Below are 25,202 nucleotides of genomic sequence, written 5' to 3' on the forward strand. Positions count from 1 at the left end.
GTAAGAGAACATTAAACAATTACATAAATGACATTAAAAAATAAGCCATAACTCACAAGATAAAATACAATGGTTCTAAATTGTATAGCCTTAAATCATTTGCTTTTGAACACCTATAAACTTTCCATAAAAATAATGGACTTTATTCTTCATTTACTGCAAGGTTAGGACAGGCTGATATGATAGATAGGAAGCCAGTTGCTAACTAAAGCTTCGTACCTCATCATAAAAGCAAAGGTGATTTGACCTTAACTGTCAATAATATCAACTGATACAGTAAAAAATGGTCAGAAAATTGCTATGTATGTGTTACTAGCATTCACTGGAAAATTATCCTTCAACCATTATAGACAACCAAGACTCAAACATTTACATATAAGTATCATATCATGTTAAATTCCCCCAAACATAAAGTTTGCTAATGCAAAACATTAAATTAGAAATGCTATCAAATTTCTTCTGGGCTGTATGTGTGTGTCTGTCTGTGTGTATGTTGGTGGGGGAGACAGCAAAGAAAAGATATTTTTCCATTAAAGGCTCCAACACACTTGAGAAAGCCATCTAAAAGCACTATCAGTCTACAGCACACATGCGATTGAAATTAAATTCAAAGAGGGTGTTCTAAGCATCTTGTTAGTTTGAAAAATCCAGTTTCCTCCAATATTTTAATTAGGCCACAAATTTAGAATCTCATTAAGAAATAAATGGTTATGTATAAATTTCAAATGGGCTTAACTATTCAGAGAAATCGTCCATCTTACTTTTTAGCTATTCATTCAAGTTTCCAGCACAAGAAAGAAAGCATTTAATGTATTTGAAGGTTTGTACTTAGCAGTACAAAACTGGATATCTTTTTCTTCACTCTAAGAAAGCCACACCTCTTCCTCCCCAAAATAACTTTCTCCATCACTTTACCAGGCACTGTTTTCTATTTCCCATATTTCCATTAATTCTGATTATGTAATGGAGAAACAAAGTTCCAATTAGGCACTCATCCTCTTAATACCTTTGCTAATGGATTATTCCCAAGTAACCAGGCAAAAATTCTAAAAAGTAGCCACAGAGACTAGGCTTGCATAATAGCTCCAGACGGCTGGCAGGGGAGAGTGTAAGGAGCTGGCACAATGTCAAAGAGCAAAAGACAGCTGGAGCAGGTACAGGTGGGTGGTTGGAATTCACAGACAATGAAAATGTAATAAACGCGTTAGGCCACAAATCTTACTCATGTCAGGCTCATGTTAGAGGACACATACTGGGAAGGAAAGGAAGGTTTTAAGAAATATAGATGATTAATCAAACAACTATAAGCTTACTCTGAAAGGGTGAAGAAATAAAAATAAAAGCAAAAATAAACAAATGGGATCTAATCAAACTTATAAGCTTTTGTACAGCAAAGGAAACCATGAACAAAACACGGAATCGGAGAAAACATTTGCAAATGATGCGACTGACAAGGGATTAATTCCCAAAATATACAAAGAGCTCATACAACTCAACAACAAACAACCCAATCAAAAAATGGGCAGAGGGCCTCAACAGACATTTCTCCAAAGAAGACATATAGATGGCCAACAGGCACATGAAAAGATGTTCAACATCACTAATTATTAGAGAAATGCAAATCAAAACTACAGTGAGGTACCACTTCACACCAGTCAGAATCGTCATCATTTTAAAAATCTACGAAATACAAATGCTGGAGAGGGTGTGGAGAAAAGGAAACCCTCCTACACTGTTGATGGGAATGTAAATTGGAGCAGTCACTATGGAAAACAGTATGGAGGTTCCTCAAAAAACTAAAAATAGGGTTGCCACATGATCCAGCAATCCCACTCCTGAGCATATTTCTGGACAAAACTATAATTCAAAAAGAAACATGCACCCCAGTGTTCATAGCAGCATTATTCATAATAGCCAAGACGTGGAAGCAACTTAAATGTCCACTGACAGATGAATGGATAAAGATGATATGGTGCATGTATACAGTGGAATACTACTCAGCCATAAAAAAGAATGAGATAATGTCATTTGTAGCAACATGGATGGATCTAGAGATTATCATACTAAGTGAAGTAAGTCAGACAGAGAAAGACAAATACCATATGGTATCACTTATGTGTGGAATCTAAACTATGACACAGATGAACTTATCTACGAAACAGACCCAAAGACATAGAGAACAGACTTGTGGTTGCAGGGAGGTTGGGGTAGAGAGGGATGGAGTGGGAGGTTGGGCTTAGCAGATGTAATCTATTACATATGGAATGGATTAAACAAACAGGTCCTACTGTATAGCACGGGGAACTATATTCAATATCCTGTGATAAACCATAATGGAAAAGAATATGAAAAAGAATGTATAGGGCCTCCCTGGTGGCGCAGTGGTTGAGAGTCCGCCTGCCGATGCAGGGGATACGGGTTCGTGCCCCGGTCTGGGAGGATCCCATATGCCGCGGAGCGGCTGGGCCCGTGAGCCATGGCCGCTGGGCCTGCGCATCCGGAGCCTGTGCTCCGCAACGGGAGAGGCCACAACAGTGAGAGGCCCGCATACCGCAAAAAGAAAAAAAAAAAAAAAAAAAAAGAATGTATATATGTATAACATATATATACATATATATATGTTATAGATACATACATTCTTTGCTGTACAGCAAAAATTAACACAACATTGTAAATCAACTACACTTCAATAAATTTTTTAAAAAAGTCTTTTTTAATTCTCAAGGATTACTAATATCAAAACACAGAGTAAGTCTAGGAGTTTAAGACTTTAGCCTGTAATTTCAATTGACCAAATCATTTCAGTTATTAAAAAGCAGAATTAGAAAATCTGGGATAAACGAATGGGAAGAATGAGATTTTGCTTTTCACCAATTAAATGAATATAATGGGTGCTTAACGGTCATAAATCTGGGATTTAGATACTTAACTTTTCAAAATTGTAAAACCAATTTCAATGAAAAAAAGAATTCCTCAAAACATCAAAGAACACAGTTAAACTCATTTGGATATAAAATAATTATTGGCTCAAAATGAACTGAAAAAATTTTAAAGAAATCATATAATCTTTTGTATGTCAATCTGAGCAAAGTATTGAAAAGAATCAGGTTGAAGAGTCAAAGCTAACATGACTATAATCTGTTTCACACAGTTTCTGACAATACAGTTTTCAATACAAATTTTAATTCTGAAGTTATAATTAGTATTTTAAAAACAATATAATTAAATTTTAAAATAATATAAATATTTATATCATAACACCTATGTAAATTCATCCCTTCTTAAGTAAAGGCCTACATTTTATTAACATTCTGAGTCTCCCGGTAAAGGCATATATTGTTACCTTAGTATGAATATACATTTAGAAATTATTTAAGAAAAAAATTACTATATTTTAATAACATTTCTGGCTACACTGTAGGTGTTTTCACATATTATCTCACTAATCAATGTAACTAGTCTTCTAGACAGAAAGGATTATTAACATTTTTCTTAAAGCAGTTGATTAGTCTGAGGTACAGATTACCTCAGGTAACTTGAACAAAGTAACAAACTAGTGAGTGGCAGAACCAAATGTGAAACCAGATTTGTCTAACTCTTCTAAAGTGCATACTTTTTCTATTACACCAGGTTGATTCTTTAAGGAAAGGTAAACAATCAGTTTCTTCATTATTTTTCTCACAAGAATATAAAATATTACACCAAATAAACATCTTATTTCCATATAAATTGAGTGTTTAGAGTTATTGGGAGGAGCAGGACATTAATTTTTGTCTATGAAGATAAAGTTGAGTGCTCTCAGTTAATTATATGATAGGTAATAATGAAGAATCTATAAAGAAAAATCATTCTGTAAACATGGTTCCCTAATACTTTCTCTTCTGAACTAAACTAACTTTTTTGAAGTCTACTGACCTATTAAAACAGATCTATTCGATAGTCTAACAAAGGCAAAGATAGACTGTCAAAGGCAATAGTCTTTTTCATTTATCACAAGCCTGGTAATTCATTAGCCTGTCAATCAACTGCACTACTAGAGAGATTTGTGAAAGTAGAATGAAATAGCTTACCGTGCACAACGATGTCTTTGTGATTTTTAGGGTAAAATCTGAAGAAAACTCCAAATCTGAGACACATGTTGTATGGCAGTCTATATGCTACCGGTTAAAAAAGAGTGGAGGGAAGAACTTAGTAAAAATAGTAAAAACAAAACCAGAAACAAACAGATAAGTATTCCTTCTTTTTTTTACGCAAAAAGGACTACTGTAAACCAATGCTTTGCCAACTTTAATCATTCACACCCCACTTTTGGGATTATTTCTAAATTTAAGGGCTACTAGCACTATTATTCAGTTAATTTTTCTTTAAATCAAATTAGTATTTTTTACTTAGACTTCTTATAAGAATAATATATATCAAATCATGGCTCTGTTGTACTAAAGTTTTTTCTAAGACACATTAAAATACCCTCAAATAAAAAATGTTTTCCTGTGTTCCAACTAAAATCATTCTGTATACCACCGGTGGTATACATTTACAATAAATTATGTGTGATAACAGTTCATGTTTTTGTAGGAAATGCCAACTTGAAAATATATGCTATTTAAAAGGACAAGGTGTTTTAGAATTCACTCTTGTAAGTGCATCTGAAGTTTCTTACATACTAGGAAAAACCACAACAATTCCAACCAACAAGCAAAACCAACTATGAAGATTCACTTCAGGAAAAAAAATTGTCAAATATCCTTATTTTCTTATTCTGCCCTACCTAGTTCAAATCCTTCTCCATTTCACTATGGAGAGTAGATGGACTCAGCTACAGCAGTGTGACCAAATGATGCTGAAAAGGCTGTCAACATTTGACTTACCATGAGTAGGTATACAGTGAATACAATTCATATGACTACCTGAGACATTACTCTATTTTAAATAGTTTGAGAAAAATTTTAAAACGTTACAGCATGGTTGCCTTTTATTTATAGGAGGATTGCAGAACACAGAACATACTATATTTACCTAAACAAAGAAAATAACCGAAAGGGTGTATGTGTGTGTATATATATATATATATATATATATATATGTATACTTTTTAAACACCTTTGTTTATCAGTCCTAAATTTTCTATTTCAACTATTTTTTTATTCACAGAATTTTTGGCATTAAGCAAAGAGATAACTAGAGAGAGAAATTAGCACACCCACATGACCCTCCTCTTTCTGCTCAGTCTTAATGCTGAGTTGGCTTACACCCCTAGCCTGAGTCAAAGAATCCAAATAAATCCCTTACACTCAGTATGCCAGGGCAGTGAACAGTCCTACAGTCATTAACCAGGCTGTATTTTTTTTTCTTAAAAGCTGAATGCAATTTTAATCAGCTTGTTGTTGTTGAAAAACTTTATGTGATAACTTAAAATAGTTTATCAATTTAAGAAAATTAATGAACACTAACTGAATATCGACTTTGTGCAGAGAACAACTATTGATACTATGAAAGTAACAGTGGACTAAAAAAGAAGAGACAATGTTCTGAACTTAACACTGAACAGGCTATATTTATTTGATGATACAATTGAAACAGATGAATTAAGAAGTCTTTTAAAAAAGCAATAGGATTTTCACTCACTGCAAAGTTATTATTCCACCCATGTAAATTCGACATAGCAAAACTGACAATAAAACTAGAGATTAACATGGTGAAGAGTAAGGTTAAAACACAAAAGGAATTAACTAAGCAATGTGAACATAGTAGGGTTTTAGTTTCATGGGCACAGTCACTATAATTACTTAATCTGAAAGGGCTGGAAGAGATCTGAATGAGAGAAGTTGTGTGAAACATATATGAACGAATAATCTGGCTGCTAGGATAAGGCCAGAATGTGCTGGTGAAGCAGAAATGACAATACAGCAGGACTTTTTGCCTTCACTAAGCCAAAAAAAATGATTCAACCCTTCAGTATAAGGAACTTCAATAAATAAAGAGAAGTGATTCCAAAGGGATGACACAGTGAACTGGCAAATATTATGACATCAAGCTGCTTTAGATTAATTAAAATAGAAAGAATAATTACTGTTTTGAAGATACATATATAAAATCAATATATTAATTTGAAATACTAAACTCATAAATGAAAACTAAGAAAAATAGCCATACCGTTAAAGAAAATAAAATTAGTAAAATACCTACCTTAATACTACAGGGGTCTGAAATAAGAGTCTCTGGATCTAAAACTTCCACCACAGCTTCTGGAATAACTGCTTTCTTCATGCAGGACATGTCGAAGCCATAGACATCATCCCAAAAAGTAATTCTATCAGCATGTTTATTCATATCACTTACTGCCACAAGGCTGATAGTGCAAATATCAGGGTAGACTGTAACAAATAAAACATCCAACAATCTAGCATTAACTCTCTATAACAAAATATAATTTTTAAAGTCTAAATATAAATATCAAATCCAACAGTACAGATTGCTAGCAAATGATTACTAGCAGCGGGGGATTAACAAAGGTGGAGATCAGCGAAAATAACCAAGTTCCATGTTGTAGCCTCTTTAAAAAAATAATAAATAAAAGATTTCTATTACTGTGATGGTAGGATTAAAACAAAGATTTCAATGATGGGTTCCCACTCAAATTATTTTAAAAGGATGGACACAATCCTGAAATAAACATATTTATTAACATTAAACATGCTGACTGTAAAAGAGGTACTAGATGGTACTAGATGAAACTCCTCTGAAACGTGAAGAGGCAAATCCTTTAAAAAGGTGTGTTGTGTGATAGAATTTTACAGTTGTGTAGAAGACCAGTTCATATTACCCTCTCTTATTCATTATGAAAGGTAAACATGTATGAGCACCAAATGTGTGCTGACAAGCTATTCTAATTTACAGACTGTGGATACATGTCCCTACTCAAACTTACATTTACACAATTCTGACAAATATATTAGCAATTATTAGTGATGTAATAAATACTAAGAAAGGGGAAGCACAAGTTACTAAGGGACCTATAGAAAAAAAGAGCTAACTCAGATTTGGCTGTAGCAGGGGAACAAGGATATTGTTTAAGGCAAAAACTGAAGACCAACTAAGTTACCAGTGGGAGGGGAAGAGTGTTCTAGGCAGAGGGGCCAGTGGACATGTAGGGGCACAGTACACTCCAATTTGAGAGGAACAGTGAAACAGAAGGCGACAAAGGAGGGACCAAAGAAAACAGTGCTGAGTAAACCACATTGATAAATTAGACTTTATTCTAAGAATAATGATAAGCCAGCGAAAAATTTTACATAGGGTAGCAACTTGATCAGATTTTGGTCTTAGAAAAGCCACCTTGAGTGCAATGTGGAGAATAAAGGTAGGGAGCAAGACTAAGAGACAAACTAAGAGATAAATGTAATAATACAGGTGATCTGAAATAGAGTGACGGTTGTGGGAATGGAAAGGAGGAGATACAGTCAAGGTGTGTTTCGGAGGTAGAACTCATAGGGCTGTAAGACCGCCTGGCTGTGAAGGTGAGAAAGAGCAAAGAGTCAAGGATGACACGGTTTTAGACTTAGCAACTGGGTAAACTGTGGTACTAACCATTGTAATAGGAAATTAAAAAAGGGCAGATTCAAGAGGAATATGAGAGTTTAATGCTTATGAGACAAACAGGTAAAAATATCCAACAGACAGCTGACTATACAGGTCTGAAATCCAAAAGCAGTCATCTGGGTTCAATATATAAATTTGGAACCATGGGCACATAAATGCAAGTATAAGTTATGGGAGCTTATGAGGTCACCTAGGGATACATAATGAGTAGCAGAATTTAAGGGATGAGTAGAAGAAAAGGAGGCTGGAAAGAAATGGCTGAGAAGCTAGACCACAGAAGGAAGAAGAAAACCAAGAGAGTAAGTGTTAAGAGAGGTAAGGGAAGAGAGTGAGTGTTCAGGGAGAAACTCTCTTCTCGTAACTAGTAAAAGTCCTTATAACACAAAATTTAAAAAATAATATTGATGTTCTCTTTTTGGGACTAATAAATAGCAAAATTAACTTTGTCCTTCAAATGTCAACATTTAGGGGATTCGTGAATTAAAATATAAGTTACATACCCCTGTATCAACAAACTGAAAGCAAGTACGTATGTGCCAAAGAAATGCACAAAGGAAATAATGTTACTATTAGTAACTAGTCTTCAGACTTAAACAGCAGAGAAATAACCCTCTCCTTCCCCCAAACTCTGTTTCTCTCCACAGCTGTAGGCATTTTATTATTCAATGACAGCGGCACTAAATTATCTTCTAAGTCAGCCCACGATAAGATCTGCTGGCATCAGAGCAACTGCTTCTTCCAAACCTGACATGTGAGACGCCCAGAAAAAATAACTGGTGCTATGTCACTGATAAGAAGTTTCTCAGATCTTCTCTAAGGGGGCATGTAAGGCAGATATGATAGCTGCATTGGGCTGGAGTCGACTGCTGTGTAAACTGAGTTACTTCTACCCTCCTCTTCCTCCACGGACGTGTTAAACCTCTTGACTGTGTTTAAATTTCTGATCAGTACAAATTCTTCAAAGTAAATGATGTGCTACTGTAAATGCTGACCCAGCAAGAGTATCTGCTACAGGAAAGGTATGTATTTTTAGTTTCCCGAACCAGGTCCTTACTATGAGAAGCACTGAAGAAGAAACAGAATGCTGAAGCAATGTTAGATAGTTGGCGACTTCTTTTTGTATACTTTGTCAGACTTAATATGACCATCATGTAAGCTTTCCAACATTATATCCTGTTAATTTCACCCTTAAAGAGGAACATAGTAAGGGTAGAGATCAGGGGTCAGCCAACATTGTATGTAAAATGACTGCTTTAGGTTTTGTGTATGGTCTTTATTGAAACTACTCATCTCTGCTGCTACGATGTGAAAGCCCCAAAGACAATATATAAATACACGAGCATATGGCTATTTTCCAATAAAACTTTATCTACAAAAACAGGCAGCACACCAGATATAGATATCCCTGATATAGATGAGGGAAAAACGGCTGACGGAGGTCATTATCAGGGCCATCATACTGCGCTACTTCTGGAAGCACCACTGTGTCCAAATATCCCCTGGAGTTGTGCAGTGTACATTCAAGCTACTTAACGTGGTTCACAGAGTTCTTCTATTTTAGAATATTATTAAAAATCTTAGTGAACTTAAAATACTTACTATCTAGCCCTTTGTAGAAAAAGTTTGCTGAACTCCAGCTCTGTATCAAGCAATATGATGTACCAGTCAGTAATATTACTAAGAAATAAGGACAGCTTTTTCATTCATAAGGAAAAACTATAAGTTACTAAAACTAATCAAAAAGTTTTGAAACTATGCTGGTAATAAGAGAAACAGACTAAAGAGGAATATGATTTAACTTTTCCAAGGTTTACTTATTTATTTATTATTAACTTATTAATTAATTAATTTGGCCGCTCCAGGTCTTAGTTGTGGCACGTGGGATCTTCATTGCGGCATGCGGGACCTTTTAGTTGAGGCAGGCATGTGGGATCTAGTTCCCCAACCAGGGATCGAACCCAGGTCCCCTGCATCGGGAGCGCTGAGTCTTAACCACTGGACCACCAGGGAGGTCCCTCAAGGTTTATTTTTCAAGCTAATTATATTTCACAAAAATACAGAAAATCAAAAGAATAAAATAAAGTACAGAAAATCATGGTTCCTGTATTTGTTAGAATTTAGAAATGAAATTACTTTTTATCTTTCAGTTAATAAGATCTATGAATATTTATGAAAGACTTGTTATCAATGCTATAGGTCAATTTGATTCTTTATCCACCTCCTCATAGCTGGCTAAAATTTTGGGCCACTTGTCAGAATCCTGACTAACCCTTTACCTTCATATTCTGACACATTTGTCACCTGATTTTTGTCAGAAAGAAGCATAATTGAATAATTATTCCTTCTTGTAGGTGAAATTAATGAAGTGTTGATTGGACAAAAGCACCCTCTTAACAGACCATTTATAAATTCATGGCTTTGACATCTGTGTCCTTCTCGATTCACTGCCCAGAATTCATCTGTCACTAGAACAGCTCACATGGTGAACAGATAAAGATGGGAAATCCTTTATCCCTTAGAAATGCCTCACAAACTTTTGGACACTAAAGGATAAGACTGAGATGCATAAAGAAACAATTCCTAGTAAACACTAGCATCACTGCTTGTATATAAATAACCAGAGAGATAAAAGGTTTAGAATGAAAGGAGATAATAAATAAATCAAAACAGACTGTCCTTTTCACAATATATGTGAACCACATGGAGATAGACTTCAGTGAAATAATAGTCAACAATACAATGACTGACATGCATAAATAATTTGGGAGTTGAATAAGCTTAAAAAATTAATTATATAATAAGGTTATCTTAAAAATTAACTAATATTTATTTGGAAATTGGAACATTTTCTCATCGTTAACTTATAATAAACGTATAAATAGTGATTAGGACCACATTCTAAAGCTTAACTAGGCTAAAATGTTGCTGCAATATGCATTGAAAAATTATAACATGAAAAAAGAGTAGAAAATGACACTACTGCAATATCACTGAACAAAACAAAAATAATAAACATGGGAAAAATAGATTTGAAGATGAGGAAGTACACAGTAAATTATGGAAATACTAAAGAAACCTCTAAGCACTATGAGACAGTGTTAGTGGCTGATTACACTGAGATATGTACTATACAAACAGCAGGTGATAACACCATGATGCCTAAATTCATTTCAAAACTTTTATAAGGTATATAACCTTAACACTAATCTCATGTTTACCAGCTATAACTCAGGAGGGGAATTAACATTTATTGAGCAACTATTTTACGTCAAGCATCTCATTCAGACTTTTGACTGATTCTATAAAGCTGGATTATAATCCTCATTTTTCAGATAAGGAAACTGAAATTCAGAAAAATTAAGTAACCTGCCCAAATTACTGGTCTTCATCAGCTAACCAGGTAACTAATCATCTGATAAAGCAGGGATTTAACTCAAGGTCTGACTGCAGAATCTTTATGCTTTCCATTTATTCATGATGCCACATTTTATGCTTTTCAAATGGAAAAAAAGGAAAGAGGAACTCAACTATCCCACAGTAAATGGGTACCTGTTGGAGAAGAAAGAGGAAGGAAAAAAGGGTTGAGAAAGTTTAGAGATTAATAAAATTTCAGGGCAAAGTGAGGAAAATAGAAACATTCAGCCTTACCCATTCCATCTGAGTAAAGGAATGAAGTGATAAGGTAAAAGAGATCCTAAAAAGGAGAGCAACCAAGCAGAAATGGGGGAGGAGTCAGTAAACTCTACAGCTCAGCTTTCTACAGAGAGGGAAATAGTAAGAAAAGTATATTTGTAAACGTGGACTTTATAACAGAGGCAATTTCTTATTAGCATAGATCAGGTTTCCCATGCAAATTCTAATGCAAAACCTGAGAGAGACAGGTCAGTGTATATAGTACATATGTGCCACTCTATTTTGCTGCCCCCCTCTGAACTGTTTGAGAGATTTCCTATGTTGAAGCAGGGCCTACTTCCCTCTATAAACGCTGAAAATGACAAAAACTTGCTTTCCCTCCTTCCCTCCCTCGCAAGTTAGGCACGAGCACATGACTTAGGCTCTACTAATGATATACACCTAAACCTGTGTCTACTTTTCAGAGGCAGCAATACCTACTGCTGGGTACATCTTAAATAAATTCTTACGACAGGACTCTTCCCCTAGATTTTGGTTCAAAAGGATCTGACGTGGAGTCTGAAGATCCATATTTTTAACAAAAGGTCCCAGTGACTGGGATGGTCTGCCAAGATTAGGAAACAATGACTTAGCAAACGGCTGTCTTAGTAACTTGCTTTGTACTGAACATAGTGCTCAACTTTATAATCCTGACAACTATAAATCAGAGAAGATGTATACTGTGAAGGACCTCATAAGAAAGTTGAGTTTTGTTCTGACCATATAAGGGGGGAAGAAACCTTTCATTTTCCTTGCAATGCAAGGCAATGAAAACAACATTCTTTTCCAGTACCATGGAAGATGTCTCCTTTTATGGGCACCTATTTCTATGCAACAATTATGATTTTACAAAACTGTTATCAGTTCTGAGGAAGTTTCAAAGCAACGAATTATTTCTTTGTGCTCCTACAATTTCAGTTGGTCCAATTCCGGAGGATGTCAACCCTGATTACTTGACGAAAGTGGAGTCTGCTAGGCTTGTACATGGAAATTTACTCTTTTCTCTTTTGTAATTAGTAGATATTTTGTGCGGAGATTCTTGGAAACTAGGTAAATATTCCATTCTTAAACTTTCAGATTATTCATTTTATATATAAAAACCTTTTCAGTAGCTATGAAGATGGGCATGATTTTGCTCTTTAAGGTTAAGCCCTATTCATATAATTATATAATATTTTGCCCAAATTCCCTTTTGTTTGGTATCAGTATCATGACTTTTTTTCTATTTCCCTGAGTATCTTTTTTTTTTTTTTTTTTTGCGGTACGCGGGCCTCTCACTGTTTTGGCCTCTCCTGTTGCAGAGCACAGGCTCCGGACGCACAGGCTCAGTGGCCATGGCTCACTGGCCTAGCTGCTCCACGGCATGTGGGATCTTCCCGCACCGGGGCACGAACCCGTGTCCCCTGCATCGGCAGGCGGACTCTCAACCACTGCGCCACCAGAGAAGCCCCTGAGTATCTTTTTTAACCCAAGTTTAACTTTTCTATATAATTTTGTTTTAGGTGTGTCACTATATAGCACACAGAATTGGGTTTTCTCTTGTGATCCAATCTGAAATTCTTTTTCATTTAATAAATGAATTTAGTCCATTTACATTATTGATATGAGAACTTTTTCTTGTTCACAACTCTACCATTTTATATTATTCTGTATCTGTAGTTTTTGTTTTATTTTGTTTTTTAAGTAGTTCAACTACATGGTCTTTTTGCTTTTTTCCTAAGTATTAATTATTTTATTTACAAAGTTTGCCTTTTTGTTCTAGTAGCTAACTTTATAATTGCAACCTTATAGAATATCTTTAGTTGTCTATTTTTAACAGTATTTACTAATCTCCTATTGCGAGTAATGATAAAGTTAGTATATTTCCTTGTTCTTCCCTTTCCTTTCCTCTTCTTAATCACCCAATTATTTTTTTAATTACAAAAAGAGATGTATTGATAATACTAACAACAATTACAGAAGTAAGTAGAGAGTTAGTACAGAGTTTTAATATATTTTTCAAAATAGCTAGAAATCAAATTATGTCATAATTTATTTGACCTGAAGGAGGTGGAAGATGCTGCTTCATTCATTCATTCATTCATTCATTCATTTATGGCTGTGTTGGGTCTTCGTTGCTGTGCGTGGGCTTTCTCTAGTTGTGGCGAGAGGGGGCTACTCTTTGTTGCAGTGCATGGGCTTCTCATTGTGGTGGCCTCTCCTGTTGTGGAGCACGGGCTCCAGGTGCGCGGGCTTCAGCAGTTGTGGCACATGAGCTCAGAAGTTGTGGCTCGTGGGCTCAGTAGTTGTGGCTCATGGGCTCTAGAGCTCAGGCTTAGTAGTTGTGGTGCACAGACTCAGGTGCTCCGCAGCATGTGGGATCTTCCCAGAGCAGGGCTTGAACCCGCGTCCCCTGCGTTGGCAGGCGGATTCTTAACCACTGCACCACCAGGGAAGCCCTCATATATTTTTTTTTAAGTCATCTCTATTGAGGTAAAATTTACATGCAGTAAAACTCACTCTCTGTCCTTTTTGATGTATAATTCTATGTGATTTGATAAATACAAAGAGTTACACAATCACCACTACAATCATGATACAGACAGGATCAATGACCACAAGCCTCACCATTCAATTTTAATCAACAGTATCATTTTAATATTACCTCTGTAGTGCTAAATGTGCTCTAATGCTATTACTTGAGTTGTCAGCTTTAAATGATATCCCATAAATTCCTATTAAAGATAAATTTGGGCTTCCCTGGTGGCGCAGTGGTTGAGAGTCCGCCTGCCGATGCAGGGGACGTGGGTTCGTGCCCCAGTCCGGGAAGATCCCACATGCCGCGGAGCGGCTAGGCCCATGAACCATGGCCACTGAGTCTGCGCATCCGGAGCCTGTGCTCCGCAACGGGAGAGGCCACAACAGTGAGAGGCCCACGTACCAGAAAAAAAAAAAAAAAGATAAATCCATTTAAGTATACACACTTTCCCACCTACCTCCTGCACTCCCTTCACAATTTTTGTGAGATGTGGTATTTGACACTTTTAGGGTATAAAGCATTTACATTCTATGCTGTCATCCTAAAATATACATTGGTTTTCATCTTAACTCCTTGTAAAAATATGCATTGATCTCAACCTAACATTTTCTTGGTTTTGCTCCTGATCTCTTGGTTGGCTGAATGTAAAACATAACAATTTCTGATATACAATTAGTAAGTCTTAGCTAATAATAAAAGAAAATAGTAAATCCACTTTCACTAACTTTACAAAACTTAAAAAAATTTTTTTTATTTGGCCACACCGCATGGTTTGTGGGATCTTAGTTCCCTGACTAGGGATCAAACCTGGGCTCACAGCAGTGAAAGCGCAGAGTCCTAACCACTGGACTGCCAGGGAATCCCCACAGAGCTTTAACAGTAGTAACTGAGTACCTCTAAAGTACTGTGGAATTGCTTGGTGATAAGGAGCATGAATACTCAAGTTATTGGCTGACTGTCTTTTATAAAGGCTTTACTCCATGCCATTAAATATGAAGTGAGACATAAACTGAATCTGGATTCATGTAAAAATAAACTGTGGTCCCTTCATGCTTATATAGTCTCCAACAGTCTCCCTCTCTCATAATTCAATCTTTCTTTCTAAAATCTTGACACTGCTAATTGCTTAATAAATCTTTCCTTCAGAAAAACATGAAAGAAAACTTTGTTTACAATAAAAGAATGAGTATCTAGATGATATTTATTCACCAAGGCATACTTAAATACACAAAATAGGCTAAACCACTTCATGTTACTCATTTCTGACTTTTCCTACTTTTCTTGATTCTTTTAACAAGTAACATTCAACAGCACTGCTTATGAAGTTAAATGCTGACCTCTCTTCAATATACCTCCAGATTATCTTAGTGCTAACAGCAGTTATATAAAAATATGGAAAGAGCTAGAATAAAGCCTCCACTTTATCCCTTTGATGATGGGAAATAGCTCTGCCACTGTTTCAGCTATAACCTCATTATTCACATGGCAGTAAGTTCTTAATGAATTTCATCAAGAATTCAATTTAAATGTATTAAATTGCTGTCAGTCCTTCAGTAAGATCAATGAACACCACTCAGGGAGGTATAGAAACAGTTTTCTGAATGTTCCCTAGAACAACTTCAAGGCAAGAATTAGATTCAATAAAATGCACCTTAGTAAAGAAACAACAAGGGATACTGAAAAGAACAAGAATACTGGAGTCTGGCAGATCTGAGTTTAGAAAAGAAAAAAAAATTCAAGGCTTGGACACTTAATATGTACCATCCAGGACACCTATGTTTCTAAAATCATAAAGGGCTGTTGTGAGGATTACAACATGTGAGGATTACATGTAATAAGATAAATAAAGGTACAGTATATTATGTGGCAACTACTGGACAATCAACAAATGGTAGATAATATTAGTTTTTAGTCATTAAGTGTAGTTGTCTTTAAAAGACAATCACTGCAATTATTGAGAGATACAGCCAATTGTTGCAGGGTAAAATATATCTAAAAATTCTAGCCACGTTCACGTCAGATATCAGAAGCATATCTTGAATTGGTTGCAGGAAATACAGTGATAAAATGAGAGCATTTTGAAAAACAAAGGCAATCTATTTAAATGCTATTATAAAAAGAACTCAACTGTACTGGAGAATTTTCTCTGTGCTTTATGTTTTGGCCTTACTGATTTTTACTGCCAAAGTAATTTCATAGAACATGGATGGGCAGGAGGCATAAGTATGGTCAAGTGCTTTATGTCACCAGTTCAAAATGTATCCTCCTTTTCACCCACTTTTATATAACAGTTTTATCAACTGTACTCTGACCATGAAAATGATTTACTGGTTCTGAAGCTTTGAGAAAGCGAAGGTACAGGGAAAGGTGAATGAAGGGAGACATGCTATTCAATTCAGTTTTAATGATTCAATGCAAAAAACATGTATGATGTTCTATCTATGTTCCAGGAGCTGTGGAGCTCAGTGAAGAGCCAAAGATGAGCAAAACATAATCCCTGAGAACATTTATTTGTATACAACTGTTCATAGCAGAAAGCCTGTAAAAACACAATCTCACTTTGAGCACACAGAGCTAATATGATTAAAAGTTCACCATGGCCATGAAAAGGAAGCCTTCCAAATTTATTGGGATCTATTTAAAAATACGATTGGGTATACTGTGGCTTAAAAACTTAGTAGAAACCACTCACTACTTAAATGCTCTTGTTAAATTACAAAGAAGCCAGGTTTATACATTCAGTGAAGTCATGGAATATTTGCTACCAAAGTGAATGATCTCCAACCTAGTATGAAACATTCTTTTGGGAAAAAACAAAAACAAACAAACAAAAAAACCCTAAATGTCACAAAGATTAAAAATCAAAGAGTCTCTGTTAGATTTTTATTTGAATATCAAAAAGCTTCCAAATCTAGTCCTTAGTATTTTTATTAAAAGTGTTCATAAGAATACCATTAACTTAAGAGTCCTACATATCTTATTAATGTTCTACTATCAACGGTACACTAAACAAATGTCTTAAATCTTCCTCTGATGGAAATGTCTTTCATCTCTATTGGGAACTTTCTCAGTCATGCATAGTTTATTTGAAATCCAAAGGTTCATTTGGTTCTGCCAGACTAAAATTAGATGACTAAAACTAGAATTTTATACTCACCCGATCCTCCTTTTGCCAAGTATTTGTTCTTTGCATAAAGGACAGAATCTAACATGGACTCAAAAAGAAGAAAATAGCCCTGTATAAAAAAAGAAAAAATGGATTTTAGAAAAGTGCAGTATCATCATATGCAGTTCAATTTAAATATCTGGCTAGTGTTTTAATGGAAAATATACTTTTTGTCTCTACCATATAATATTCTGCAAAGTTTGAAATTATTTTTTGCAGTAAATTCTCCACATAATAATTATTAGAAAATCAGGCCAGGGAATGGACTTGAGGACATGGGGAGGGGGAAGGGGAAGCCGGGACAAAGTGAGAGAGTGGCATGGACATATATACACTACCAAATGTAAAACAGATAGCTAGTGGGAAGCAGCCACATAGCACAGGGAAATCAGCTCGGTGCTTTGTGACCACCTAGAGGAGTGGGATAGGGAGGGTGGGAGGGAGGGAGATGCAAGAGAGAGGGGATATGGGTATATATGTATATGTATAGCTGATTCACTTTGTGATACAGCAGAAACTAACACACCATTGTAAAGCAATTATACTCCAATAAAGAGGTTATAAAAAAAAAAGAGAAAAGAAAATCAGGCCAGGGTACAAAGTGGATCCAGAATGTTTATTACAGCAGAATATACTGAACCTTCTCTACCTGTGCTTCCACTTTCTAGACTATTATTTCTTCCGCATTAAAAGGAAACTTTCAGATAGAAATTGCTAATGTACCTTATAATTTCCTGGAATACTGCAATATTAATCTAGAGCAATAGTTCTTAACTAGATTTTGCCCTTGGGGGACAGTTTTGATTGTCACAACTGGGTGGGGGGCAATGCTGATAAACGTCCTTCACTGACACAGGACGGCCCCCAAACAAAGAAATGTCTGATCCCAAATGTCTATAGAGCTAAGGCTGAGAAACTCTGGTCTGGAACACCTTTTCCCAAAATGTTTCCTGCCCAAAAACATTCTCTTTGAAGAGTTTTTTTTCTTTAAAAAAAAAAAAAAAAGGAGGGGAGAGGTGAGAAAGACCAGATGCTATATCATCCTCATATAGAGATTCATAATGCACATCAGCACATTAACAGTTCTGAGATGTGTTATGGTAAAGAGGATGGTTGAACAAATTCTAAACAAGTATTACCCACTTTTTAGCTAGAAACCTCTTTTTTTCTATTTAACATGTATCAACACCTTGCACAACTATGTTGTTTGAAATACATTTAATGAAACTCAGCCCCAGTGTGCTCCAGACTCTGGAGAACACTTGACTCCTCCACCAAGAAAGGCTAATCACAGCACAAATGAAAAGATAATCTGCCACTACTGGTGCACAAGCACAGTACATTCTAATAGTATGCTATACACTTTATTATAGAAATGATAAAGTAATCATGAGTGAGAGATCAATGCCAGTTTCTGTCAGTCTTCTTCTGGGGCCCATCCTCTAATAGCCCTGAGCAGCAGGGAAAGTCAAGTGTTCAGCACAGTGCTTAGCACATAATACACCCTATTATGGCTAAGGGTTAACCAATATGAATGTCACTCTCATGTCAGCATTCTAAATCAAAACTGTTCTCACTCATTTGTTCTGTGCACAAATAACTAAGAGGATCAATACACAACACAATGAACAAAAATGTTTTAAATGTTTCTCTAGCACAGGAAAAACCTGCAAACCCAGAATGGATAATCTTCCCAAGAGATTAACAGCAAACTTAACTTTACAGATAATACAGCTCTAGAGCTTGAATCACTTATAAAGGAACCTCATTAAATTGCTGCTAGCAACTCTACATTGGGATTTACCTTCTCTCCACAACACACTAATCCACGGATAAGAAAATAATTGCCTACAAAAGACAGACTCAGCAACAAAACTCTTTTATTACTGTGTTTACATTAGGATAATTAAGGATTTGGTGGAAACTGCTTTCCTTGATAGAGCACTTCAGTAAAATGTCTAACTCTTATAAGTTAGTTCCTCATTAATATCATCTGTGTATTCAAAGCACAAGAGCCTTCTGGAATTCAACTAAGAAATCTTTATCAATCTGACATAATTCATGCAGATCTATGCACACAAATGCTTATAAATAAGCATTCATCAGCTGATTAAAGTGAATTATAATTTTTGCCAAAAAAATTATTTAAAGAGGATGCATCTATTTACCTAAGAGGAAAAGATCAGTTGGTAAAACATGTTAATAGGTTGGGGAAAAAACGGTCCTTATTTGCAAGACTGTTGCATGTTAAAACATTAAAATAAAATAAAATCACATTCTCATACAAATTGAGTATTCATTATAGTCCAATCTTTTTTGGAAGGGGGCAAAAAGTATAGTGTGTTACTGATCTGGCACCATGTCAAACTGTTTCTAGTATTCTTTCAAAGTAGCTAGTTAAATCTAAGTATTTTCCCTCTGTAAGTTCAAACTCCATCTTACTTCCACATACTACAATCAAACCAAAAAAGTTTCTTCAATCCGTAACTGAAAGCAGCTCCTTCTAGCAACATGCTCGTTTATTGCATTTAAGATAAAGTTATAATTAGCCATTCATCTAAGATTAAATAACCGTATTTTAAATCGGTACTATGGTCAATACCAACAGAACCAATGTAGAGGGTGGACTCTTGGATTTAAATTCTAGAGGAGCTTCTTTCTCTATGTGACGTTGGGCAAGTTTACAAATGAAGAAATGGAGACTCAGTGACATTAAGTGACAATAACAATGGTATTCTACACCATAGAGCTGTTATGAGAACTAAATATGTTAATACATGTAAAAAGGTTTGGAACAGTAAATCTAATTAGCTTAACTAAAAAAAATTAAGAGCTACTTAAAAAATATATTTGTAAAGGCTAGTGAGAATTTTTTAATTACATTTAATACAATAGAGAATGAAGGCTTACCAGATTGTCCAGAATTATATAATATTTAGTGAATGGTCCTATATTAAAATCCACGAGTCAGAACTAAAATTTTCCCCCCCAGGAGTCACTTTTTTTTTTCAGACCAGCCAAGACTATACGCATTGTGTGCATACAAATAAAAAAAAGAAAAATAAGAAACCTTTCTTTAAAATGCTTGAAATTTCTTTAAAATTAAGAAACAGGACTTCCCTGGTGGTGCGGTGGTTGGGAGTCCGCCTGCCGATGCAGGGGACACAGGTTCGTGCCCCAGTCTGGGAAGGTCCCACATGCCGCGGAGCGGCTGGGCCTGTGAGCCATGGCTGCTGAGCCTGCGCGTTCAGAGCCTGTGCTCCGCAACAGAAGAAGCCACAACAGTGAGAGGCCCTCATACCGCAAAATAAATAAATAAATAAATAATAAGTAAATATATAAAGACAAACAAATATAAATAAATAAATACAATATAAATAAATAAATAAAATTAAGAAACAAAATTTTAAGCCCAATTGAAATAATCTGATCAGGTTGGCCAAATTAGTGCCAATTCCAACTTTAAGATTCTTCTTGCAAAGATAGAGAGATTTGTTTCGCTGGGCTAAAAAAGCTAATTTTACTTAATCTTCCGAACTTTAGTATTTATACTTAAGACTTTCCTATATGTCTGCTTCCATTTAAAATAATAAACACCAATAAGCACTCTTCCACATACCCCATAATGATCACCTTAGCTAAGATGAGAATCCTGATCAAACAATATTAGAGAGTTTCTAAGGTTCTAACTATTTAAACAATGTAATTTTCACGTTAGAGAAATCAGTACTAGCAAGGTAGTAGCTGGAAAATAATACTGAACAATTTTCAGATCCCCTCATAAACACTGGCCTTAAGATTCAATTCCCAATGCTGCTAACTAAACTCAACAAGAGATAAGAGTGCAAACAAACAAAACAAAGATAATCATCCCCGGCAGCAAAAACATCCTTTCATAAATGCCATGTCTTTACTTCCCATTTTTTAGAGTCAGCCAACATTATGAAGTCAGAGAGTTTCTGAAAGCAAATAATCAAATGTTTTTGTTGATACATGTAAAGGATTTAGCAGAGTGCCTGGCACAGAGTTAACACATAAAACCTATAAAGGACCATTTTTTATAACTCTAATTTGGCAGAAGTCATCATATGGGGTCAGCTACTATGGGGTAGAATTGGGCTAAAATGGATTGAAGCAGAAGGCTAAAGCACACCTTTCTTTTTTCGTCTTTTCCCATTCCATTGTTTTCTCCTTTTTCTCTCTTCACTGCTGTCTAATTAAAAACAATACTTTATTTCTGATAATACCTTTTTTATTTCTGTAGCAAGATATTTTTTGTATATGACAAGGCTTCTACTCTGTCAAAGCAGTTTCTAAACTTTATGTTAAAGAATAACTAAACTAGCAAATCAGTAGAAAACCATTCCTTCAAAACAAGAATAGATTATACATATTCATATTTAGTCTATCTACTCAATATGCCACATTATGACTATGATTATGATTTTGGCCATGTCGCGGGGCTTGTGGGATCTTAGTTCCCCTACCAGGGATCGAACCTGGGCCCTGGCAGTGAAAGTGCCTAGTCCTAACAACTGGACCCAGGGAATTCCCAAGCCACATTATTTAATACTCAATGAAGACTGACAATTTTACTGGTCATTTATTCCACTTAGTATCCAGATATCTGCTCAACTATTACCTGCTCAAAAGGGATTTTCCTAATGTCTCCACCATAAAATATCTTCTTTTTCCCCCACCAAACTCTATCTCTTTACCCTGCTTTGTACTCTATCATAGCAGTTAAAATTGGTTATTTTAAAATGCTGTTTTGCTTTCTAAAATTAAAATTCTCAAATAATAATAGTGGTGAAAACTGTCCAAGTTCAGAGTATTAAGTGTTCTTTTATGGAATATCTTATTTAATTCTTCCCTAAAGCACATGTTATTGTTATTTCCATATAACTAATGAGGAAATTAAGGCTTAGAAATGTTAAATAACCTAAAATCCTAAGACTTAAAAAAAACAGCTCACAGTCACAGAAACAGTTGAACAAGTCAGAATTTGGAACCTTGGTCTATCTGACTACAGAGGTCAAGTTCTGAATAACTATTCTATGTTGCTTCTTAAATTGATTTACCTGATTGAAAATAAGACTTGGTATTTGTATTATATTATACTACATTTGTAACTAAGGACTCAAGTGTTCTGAAATAAGAAAATTCCCAGAGAGCATATTAAACAGATTAGAATTTACAATGGGTATCTGATTAATAATATTTCAGAGTGAACGCTTATTTGGCAAGTGGCTGTTAGCCACCATTCACTGTGAAAAATATTACTTTAGAAAATCAATGAATATACTAGACTATATGTAGAAACAAAACTTAACACTTGTGAGATAAATGAAAATGTCTAGTTAAAAACATTAGCAGATGAAAAGTTTCACATATGGATGGCTTGCAGTTATTGTCCTTTCTCTCAACTTTCCACTTTGCTAAACTTCACTTTACTACAGGCTCCCTACGTGACAGAATAGGCTTTAATTTCCTGGGAATTGTCCTTGGTTCTGAACCAAGTCATTTATTACTGATATCAGAAGGCTTTGCTCCAAATGCCCTGCTCATCTGCAGTGTAATTCAGACTGTAATTTCACAGGCTGCTGCCTCACCTGTAGGGGTGCCATCTGGAAGAGAATTATACCCAATACTTCTCCCATGATGCTCATGGGGCACTTTTCTTCCCAAACTGACATTCACTTTTTAAAATTAAAATTTGCATTTACACTTCAAAAATTAATAACTACAAAAGGAACACACTGGATCAAATCTGGAACTAGAAGAACCATTAACATTATTCACTGAAATAGGAAGCTTATTTTAAAATGCCTGCTCATGGTATCTTCTTGGAATAGATAAATTAATGATAAAAGAAACTTGTGATACCTTCAGAATAAGGTGCTTCTCTTGACTAATTTTTTTTCAGTTCAAATAACTGAATTACTGACACACGCTTAGGTAGAATTAACTATTTTAAAAAGTGAGGCAAGGGGAAGGCAACAATAAAATGACAAGTTTATGTGTCGAAAGTCTAGTGACAAACAGTCAATAATCTGGATTTATTTAAAGATAAAAAAATAAAGATTTATTTAAAAATATTTAAAGATTACTTCCAACAAATAAATAAACCTATGAAATCTAATCTCAAATTATTAAGTACATTTCTGAAGCATAATAAATATTGGATGACTTCTTTTTCAATACTCCTCTCAATTCTATTAAGATTTACTATAGATAGAATTTTATCCAATGTGACTGGGACTAGTAGTCAGTCAACTGAAAACATGTTTTAAGTAAAAACATACAAATGTAAATTTGTTTACCAATATTACCAATATCCACTTGCCAAGTGGAGAATCCTTCAATCCTATAATTCCCACCCTCACTCCTAAGTCCTTCACAATTGCTTTAGTGCTTTATTTTACAACCATTTTTTTTCTTACAATATTGTTCAATAGTTTATGTTACTATTAACTGATTTTTCATAAATAAGTAGGCAAACAAATACAGTAAAGCTCTTGGTAAACAATAGAATCCAACTGGTAGGAGAAGAGGAGCAGCACACTAAAGGTACCTCATTAGCCTAAGTGTTCAGGTAGCCATAGGAATCCAGCAGGTGTTATACAAAAAGAATGCAAACCATCATTAATGTGGTGAATTAAACGCAGGTTGGTTAGGAAGCTTCAATTGTACATGCATGTGACAAACTATACTGTCATGATGTCACCTTTTAAGGAAAAACTTCCTTGATGCCTCAGACTAGGCATCAAGTGGCCTGTATAATATCATCTAAGTTGAGGTATGAGTTATTATCAATGCATAGAAATGAGAACTCTAAAACAGGGTTTCTTATCCTTGGCACTACCAACATTCTGGGCCAGATAATACTTCCTTGTAGGGGCTGTTCTGTCCCACTGTAGGGTATTTAGGCAGCACTCTCCTCCAGTCCCCATCTCTCCTGAACTGCTGTAACCTAAAATGTTTCCAAGACATTTCCCATTACCCATATATCCCAGGGGGGCAAAATCAGACATGCTCCCTCCACTGCTGAGAATCACTGCTCTAGACATGTAACAAAAATAATGAGATAAGCATTTTCTCCTCATCTACAGTGCTCTCTGCTAGAAATGTACCAAACTTAAGATTTTACAGGACGTGCCCGATCTTGTCTGATCTTAGAAGATTTAAAGGATGTAAAAGAACCTCTATTTACTTCACTGTTATATTTATAATAGCCTTAGACATTGAACATCTAAACTGCAAAGTTTTTTCAGTGATTCCCACGCCTGTGATTTGACTCTTTCACCTTAAAATGAGCTAATACTAACCATTTTATTTATCACAAATATGATAAGGAAGTTACATGAGAATTTCAAAGTACTTATGTAAAATACTTTTGGGTAAGATACTTTCCTTACTGATAACTCTACGGTAACCGAGACGGATTATATTACACTCTCACACACCTGGAAAAATGCAAGGGGGCCGATGATATCAAGCAACAAGAATACTGGTATCCTTTGCATTCATCTGCCATAAAATGGGTAAAAAAATAATGCTTTGAACATGAACACACAGACATCTTTGTTCAATGTTTTATGTATTTGGTTAAGATAAATTTCTTAAAGCAGAATTTCTGGATTAAAGGATATGCACATTTAAAATTTTGACCTGTGTCATAAAACTGCCCCATAGAAAGACTATGACAATTTTTACTACCAGAACTACATGAGTGTACTAAAAACTTAAATGTAAATGGGGAAGGTATGAAGTTTTATACATACACACACACACACACACACACACACACACATATCTCTCCATGTTCTGGGTGGGGGGAAGTACTAACCATTAAGAAAAAGACTAATAGGGCTTCCCTGGTGGCGCAGTGGTTGAGAGTCCACCTGTCGATGCAGGGGACTCGGGTTCGTGCCCCGGTCTGGGAAGATCCCACATGCCGCAGAGCAGCCGGGCCCGTGAGCCGTGGCTGCTGAGCCTGCGCGTCCGGAGCCTGTGCCCCGCAACGGGAGAGGCCACAACAGTGGGAGGCCTGCGTACCGCAAAAAAAAAAAAAAAAAAAAAAGACTAATAAATTTGACTACATTAAAATTTAGAACCTCTGTCCATCAAAAGACATCAGAAGAATAAAAAATAAGTCATAGAGTTTGGAAAGATAACACACGCATTTCCATCTCCAACAAGGAACAGTAATCAACAAGAAAAACGCGGGCAACCCAAAAGAAAAAT

The 25,202-nt window shown here is 35.5% G+C and overlaps 1 protein-coding gene across 1 annotated transcript in view; it reads right to left on the reverse strand.

Annotated features, from left to right (window-relative positions):
* Positions 1–25,202, reverse strand: part of PRMT3 (protein arginine methyltransferase 3) — a 151,768-nt gene that overhangs the window by 47,323 nt on the left and 79,243 nt on the right. Inside the window, exons 11-13 of the mRNA XM_081241082.1 lie at positions 16,947–17,025; positions 6,187–6,374; positions 4,071–4,157 (exon numbers count right to left, since the gene is read on the reverse strand). Of these exons, the coding sequence (XP_081097208.1) occupies positions 4,071–4,157; positions 6,187–6,374; positions 16,947–17,025 (354 nt within the window). The remainder of the gene's footprint in view (positions 1–4,070; positions 4,158–6,186; positions 6,375–16,946; positions 17,026–25,202) is intronic.

This window comes from Mesoplodon bidens, assembly GCF_964165515.1.
Source record: "Mesoplodon bidens genome assembly, chromosome: 7".
In the NCBI taxonomy this organism is placed as follows: domain Eukaryota; kingdom Metazoa; phylum Chordata; class Mammalia; order Artiodactyla; family Ziphiidae; genus Mesoplodon; species Mesoplodon bidens.